The 7540-nt window shown below is 40.5% G+C and overlaps 1 protein-coding gene across 1 annotated transcript; it reads right to left on the reverse strand.

Annotated features, from left to right (window-relative positions):
* Positions 1-1124: 1124 nt before the first annotated feature.
* On the reverse strand, positions 1125-7540 carry LOC141173026 (formyl peptide receptor 2-like). The gene is made up of 3 exons (XM_073657653.1): positions 7477-7540; positions 4833-4896; positions 1125-4722 (listed from the first exon to the last, which is right to left on the reverse strand). The coding sequence occupies exons 2-3, from the start codon at positions 4889-4891 to the stop codon at positions 3798-3800; spliced, it is 984 nt and encodes a 327-aa protein (XP_073513754.1). The 5' UTR covers positions 4892-4896; positions 7477-7540; the 3' UTR covers positions 1125-3797.

Genomic DNA, 7540 nt, shown 5'->3' on the forward strand with positions numbered 1-7540 from the left:
ACTCATTCAGTGTTCGATGTGTCTGGAGAGGAGATCTCTAGACCTGTGCTTGTGTAAAAGAGAACTGTACCTTGTTTTTGTTCCCCTGAGTAGAACACAGACTGTATTGTATGCTATTTTGCTTTTCCCATCATGCCACAGGGGCCTTGCTGGTTGACCTAATCTTGGACTGGTTTATGCAGTACGTTTTTAATAAACCAGTCGAAAACTGAAACAGAAAGTGTTCCTTTAACTACCTCATTGAGCAGCTGATTGAGTCGATCTACCACAGTATTAAATGTGTTTCATTAAAAAATGGGGATATCAAACAATGTGAAGCAAAATAAGGAAGGACAAATCTGTATCAGTGCAGTAACACTTAAAAGTAATTTGTCACCAGGTTTTTCCACCTAATCTGAGATCAGCAGAATGTAGCTAGAGAGACCTTGATTCCAGCGATGTGTCACTTATTGGGCTGCTTAGTGCAGCCTTTATAAAATCACAGTTTTATCAGCAGGAGTTTATCGTTATAGGTAGGCATGAGTGAACATTTCAATGTTCAGTTCGGAAAAGTTTGACAAACAAATTGATATTCGCCAAATTTATTCGCCGAATGTTCGCCGAACATTTAAGAATCACATAGGAGTCAATGGGGGGACCAAAAAAATGCATATACAACACCTAGAAATGGGACCAAAAGCTGCTAAAACACATCAAATTAGATGTAGACACCAGGGAAGTGCCATCAATTGACCTGGAGGGGCGTGACTAAGCGAGCAGCGGACTGTTCACTAGAACCTTTGATGGTGAGGTTAGACTTGACTCCCGATGAACTCCAGGTGCCACTCCAGGACAGACCAACAGACGTGCAGCAGCTGGATACAGGAGGACAGACTAGATGGTGCAGCAGGCAGAGTCTATATCAGGAGTGCAGCAGGCAGAGTCTGTATCAGTAGTGCATCAGGCAGAGTCTGTATCAGGAGTGAAGCAGGCAGAGTCTGCATCAGGAGTGCAGCAGGCAGAGTCTGTATCAGGAGTGCAGCAGGCAGAGTGTGTATCAGGAGTACAGCAGGCAGAGTCTGTATCAGAGTGCCGCAGGCAGAGTCTGTATCAGGAGTGCAGCAAGGACCAGTACGCAACCTTACACAACTTAGACTGCAGAACAGGAAGGTTCCACTACAGCCAACCCAATAGATGGAGACCCAATCAGCATTCCCCACATTTAAAAAAATTAGTGGCAGATGCCTGCAAAGTGGCATCAAATTCACTACTGTAGAAATAGTGTAATTAAGACCCATATATCTTACAGTACAGAAAGCCCAAGAGATGGATACCTAACCAGGACTGTTCACATTGCCTCTATATGAGGGCCTAACACCACCGAAGTGGCATCAATGTCATCAGACTACAAGTAGTTTAATGTAGATCCAAACCTGTCCCACTACAGCCAACCCAATAGATGGAGACCCCCACTATTCCCCGGCCTCTCCCCTCTGTCAATCCCATCACTGTCTCCCCATTGCCCAGAGACTCAAGTTCAAAACCCTTATCATGGCATACAAAGCCATCGACAACCTGTCTCTTCCATACATCTGTGATCTAGTCTCCCGGTACCTACCTGCACGCAACCTCCGATCCTCACAAGATCTCCTTCTCTACTCCCCTCTTATCTCCTCTTCCCACAATCGCATACAAGATTTCTCCCACGCATCCCCCCTACTCTTGAACTCTCTACCCCAACACATCAGACTCTCGCCTACCGTGGAAGCCTTCAAAAGAAACATGAAGACCTACCTCTTCCGACAAGCCTACAACCTGCAGTAACCACCGCTCCACCACATTACTGCATGACCTCCTCTATCCCCACCTACTGTATCCCCACCCATCCCTTGTAGATTGTGAGCCCTCACGGGCAGGGTCCTCTCTCCTCCTGTACCAGTCACTGACTCGTTTTGATAAGATTATGTAAATGTTTTTGCTCTGTATACCCCCTTTTTTTTACATGTAAAGCGCCATGGATTAAATGGCGCTATAATAATAAATAATAATAATTAAAGCCATATTTTCCTTGTACTGTTTAATTTGGAAATGGTAGAGAAATGCAGTCTTGAAGTTGTAATTGCAAGTGCAGAGGGCATAGACTGCACTTGCAGCTCTCCTGTCTTAGTCTCTATTTCCCCACCCACCACCGGCCTTCAATGTTTGACAGACAAGTATCTCTTCTCTCAGTCATCTGCCTCTCCTGCCTGAGATTCTGCTCAGATGTCATCATTACCCAAAGTCGTCTCATTAAGATGGGGCAGCACATATGCAGATCATCCAGCTCACAAAGACATCAATGTGTGCTTACTGAGGAAGCACCTTACCCTTCTGATGAGACAACCCTTAAAAATTATTGCATTTGCACAGAATCTTGGGTAGGGAAGGCAGGTCACTGAGAGAAGAGTAAACTTTCTGTTAGATACAGGAGGAAGGCAGTGGGTGGGGAAATAAGAAGAAAAGAAGAGGAACTAAAAGAGCAGAGTCAATCTCCTACACAAACAAAATACTACAAACAAGGTATGGATTTAATAAGGCATTAAATGGCCTTTACACACTCTTTAGTTAAGGGTTTAACACCTTGATTGTTCCCCTTAAACAGGAGTCTTACAAACTCAATATGCAAATTGCCTCTTCAGAGCCTCCTTACCTTGTTAGGCCAGAGCCGGTATGTCACTCTCCACAAGGAGAAATCTTACAAACTTACACAACTCAGATCATCTAACTACTAGAATAATGCAGTACTTAATAAAATGGCAGTAGTTATATACTGCTATAGATGAGTGGATGGATTTCTGAGACTCCGGTTCAGCATCCAAGTGAGTGGTACCTGGCAGCTAAAAAGAGAGTTTCATGACTCTCTTTCCTTCAGGCGTCCACGCTTTTGACTATCCAGGGTTGGCACAACATCATCTGTGCATCATGTCGCACATATGAGGTTGTGCCAGCACTAACAAATCAAATCCCATGCCAGGGATGCCAGAAGGTAAGAAATTTGTGGTGCTGTAGTCTAGCTGCAAAGTACCACTGACCTGGACATTGGAATCCTGGGAATTCATCTGCTCATCTCAGCTCAATACAATACTGCCCCTGTCCATTACACTTAGGGTATGTCCCCACTATCTGGAGCCGCCTGCAGCCCCAGCGATGATGAGCAACCGCGCGGCTTCCTCCTTCATTTATGCAAATGAGAGTCGCAATTTTTTTTTCACATGCAAACTTTCCTATAGATGTTAATCCATGGGGAAAGTCCACATGCGGACCTGCAAGAGAAATTGACATGCTGCGGGTCTCAAAGATGTGCCACATGTCCGTGTCCACAGGTGATCCACAGGTGAACAGAGACGCATAGTGGACATAGAATTTCTAGAAATCCCATCCACTATGCTGTAACATCTGGACGCTGCTGATTTGACACTGCATAAATACGCAGCTTCAAACCCGCAGCGGCTCCTGATCGTGTGCACATACCCTTACTGATACAACTCTGCTGTCTTTTCCCCAATATCCACAGCAAAGCTGGTAAATAAACTGCCAAAAAATAGACCTGTCAGCCTATTGTGTGTCATTTTAGCCAGCATGAATACTGTAATATCTAAGTAAGCCTTAAAAAAGGTATATATACAGTTATATATTTTGATTAAAAAAATATGATTTGCAGCTGTTTATACTATAATCAGATTTCATTTTAGTAACAAATGATATATTCTTTAAAAACATGGAAAACTAAGTTTTGAACTTGTTTGATGTGAATATGTTCAAAAGTTCTCTTGTTTATTTTATGGGTCGTTAGGGTGTTCATTTAAAGCTCTTTCGAGCCTGAAGGGGATGAATCTAAAAAACTTTAGTTTAAAACCTTGACCCATAAAAACATAAATGATTGGATTAATGCAACTGTTAAGACAAGCCAAGTTGATAACAATAGTAGTTACAGTAAAGAATTGAATTTCAGGTCCATAATACCAGGGTGTTAGTGGCCAGATGTAATATGGAAACCAGCAGATGAAGAAACACAATATAACAGCGGTGATGATCCTGTAAGGTCTCCGAGATCTCAGGGATCTTTTACATTTTTTAACTTTTAAGAAAATAGTGGCATAACAAATCAGGATGATAAGAAAAGGGATCAGAAACATTAAAACGAATCTGATCATATGAATCTTGCGTTGTGTATCAATATAAGATGCATCATCATAGATATCAGTTAGACACCACTCATATAAATCAAGAGAATAAGCTTGATACGAATGAAAAATGAAACCAGTCAAGACCAAACTTAACACCCAAATGACTCCTGCAGTGATTCTCACTATTTTACAAGTTCTATGAACTTTTGCCCAAATTGGCCACATGACGGATACCCAGCGGTCAATACTCATGACGGTCAAGAAAAGAACACTGGCGTTCATGTTTAGATTAAACAGAACCATGCTAAATATGCAAAAAAGTATTGGTAACTCTGAAGATAAGAAGTAAACCCAGTCTGCAATTCGCAGAGGCAGAGATGCGCAACACAGGAAGTCCGCGATGGCCAGGTTGAGGAACCACACGGCACTGATTGTCTTTTTCATCCTGAATCCGGCAATCCAGATGACTAATCCATTACCAATAATGCCCAGAGCAAACATGATGGAGTATAAAGTAATTGACATCTTCCTCAAAATATGCTCGCAATTCAAGCAGTAAGTTGAGTCATAAAAGGACCTTGTGAGACAAGATAAGGAAGAAGTTAGGATTATGAAAAATTAGTATTTTCTCTAGATTTTCTAGATGATTTTCAATAGAGTAATATAACATAAGGAAGATAAACCTACAGGTTATCATAATCCAGAGTTGTAGTAAATAAACTCAGGTTGAAATCGATGGTATCCATTGTATCTGAAAGAAACATAAATAAAAATACTAGTTATTAAAAAAATCGTAAAAATGTTGGTTTATTCAACACATCTAGTTTCACTCTACAAAATGTGTGTATTCTATGGGCACATAACTTAATTTATGGACATCTATGTTTTGATTTTTTTGTTGTGTGGATTGGATGGGTTGTTACCGACATCTGGTCATTACTTCATGTCAATAACAGCACCTTTAGAAATATATTTACTTAAAAAATTGTATTTACTTATAATTGTATTCACTTAGAATATACTGTATATACTGTATACAGTGACTTGCAAAAATATTCACCCCCTTGGCTTTTTAATTATTTTGTTACATTACAACCTGTGTTTAAATATTTTTGTAATCCGATTTGTGTGTGATGCGTCAGCACTAAATAGTCTAATTTGGTGAAGTGATAAAAATATAGGTATAAGTTAAATTGATGGGAACAAATAATTAAAAATTGGCAAATGCATATGTATTCAACCTTTTTACTTTAAAGTCCCTAAAAATATCTGATGCAAGCAATTACCTTCATAAGTCCCATGCTTAGTGACAAGACGTCCTCTGTGTGCAATCTAAGTTTTACGTGTCTGTCAGTATATACACTTTACCTTTTTTGAAAGGCCACAGAGGCTGCAACACCATTAAGCCAGAGATACCACTAACCAAATAACACCATGAAGACCAAGGAGATCTCCAAACAACACCATGAAGACCAAGGAGATCTCCAAACATGTCAGGCACAAAGTTGTTGAGAAGTACAAGTCAGGGTTGGGTTATAAAAAATATTCCAATCTTTGATGATCACCCAGAGCACCATTATCATCAAATAGACATAACATGGTGCCACAAAAAACCTGCCAAGAGAGCGGCGCCCACCAAAACTCTCAGACTGGGCAAGGAGGGCATTAATCAAAGAGGCAGCACAAACACCAAAGGTAACCCTGAAGGAGCTGCACAGTTCCCAAGCAGAGGCTGGAGTATCTGTCCATACGACCACAATAAGCCACACACTCAATAGAGGTGGCCTTTATAGAAGAGTGGGCAGAAAAAAAGCTTTTACTTACACTTAAAAGTTGTAAGGCTCATTTTGAGCTTGCCAAAAGACATGTGGGAGACTCCACAAATGTATGGAGAAAGGTGCTGTAGTCAGATGAGACCAAAATTAAACTTTTTGGCCTCCAAGGTAAATGCTTTGTCTGACACTAAACCAGCAAAGCTCATCACCCCAGGAACACTGGACAGCATGGTGGCTCAGTGGTTAGAACTGCAGCCTTGCAGCACTCTGGTCCCGGGATCAAATCCCACAAAGGACAACATCTGCAAGGAGTTTGTATGTCCCCCCCCCATGTTTACGTGGGTTTCCTCCGGGTTCTCCAATTTCCTCCCACACTCCAGAGGCATACTGATAGGGAATTTAGATTGTGAGCCCCAATGGGGTCAGTGCAGATATTGTCTGTGAAGCGCTGTGGAATTAATGGAGCTATATAAGTGAGTAAAAATAATTAAATTAAAAAAAATGTCCCCTCAGTGAAACAAGGTGGTGGCAACATCATGCTGTGCGGATGTTTTTTCAGCAGTAGGGTCAGGGAAAAATAACTGAGTCGAGGGGAAGATGGATGGTGCGGTATTCAGGGATATTCTTGAGCAAAACCTGTTCCAGTCTGTGAGTGATTTGAGATTGGAATGGAGATTCACCTTCCAACAAGACAATGACCCAAAGCATATTGCTAAAGCAACACTGCTGTGGTTTAAACAGAAACGTGTAAATGTTGTGGCGTGTCCTATTTAAAGCTCAGACCTTAATCCATTTGAGAATCTGTGGTCAAACAAGATTGCAGTTCACCAGAGGAAACCATCTAACTTGAAGGAACTGGAGCACTTTTCCCTTGAGGAATGGGCAAAAGTCCCAGAGGCCAGATGTGGAAAGCTCATAGAGACTTATCCAAAGTGACTTGCAGCTGTAATTGCAGCAAAAGGAGGCTCTACAAAGTACTGACTTTAGGAGGCTAAATTTTGTCCAATTTGTTGTTTGCTACAAAATGAAAAGAAAGCGTAATGTTCACAGTTGTAGGCATGTTCTTTCCATGAACTGATGTAAACCCTAAAAAAAAACTGTTAAATTCCAGGCTGTGAGGTAGCAAAACACGAAAAATGCCAAGGGGGTGAATACCATCGCAAGCCACTGTATATATAGTGGAAAAGGATAAAAATTCTAGGCACCATGGTTCCAAAAGGACTTAATGAATGTATTGGATTTGCATCCTTTTTTTAATGTCTCTGCTACCAATTTGATAGGATTTTTATTTTAATTTTTTTATTGTTTTTTATTCATGTTTTCAGATGTGGTTATTTATTTCCTTTCCTAATATCACTCCAGTGAGTTCATAATTTAAGCATAACGTCTATTCAACCTGAGCAGGTTATATTTGGAGAAAAAACAACAGCACTTTTAGAAATATAGTTACATATAAAATATAAAAATAGATATATACGAATATACATTGTTTTTTTAATTTCATTTATACCTGTAGAAATTCATTAAAGTCTTACCCTTAAATTTCTTCTACTTACATGAAAAAGAAGATTTTGCATTCAGTCGCTTGCTTCCTCTATGATAGTCTGCTGCAGAAGAACA

This window comes from Phyllobates terribilis, unplaced genomic scaffold, assembly GCF_046119375.1.
Source record: "Phyllobates terribilis strain yellow unplaced genomic scaffold, ASM4611937v1 Scaffold_12__6_contigs__length_324123572, whole genome shotgun sequence".
In the NCBI taxonomy this organism is placed as follows: domain Eukaryota; kingdom Metazoa; phylum Chordata; class Amphibia; order Anura; family Dendrobatidae; genus Phyllobates; species Phyllobates terribilis.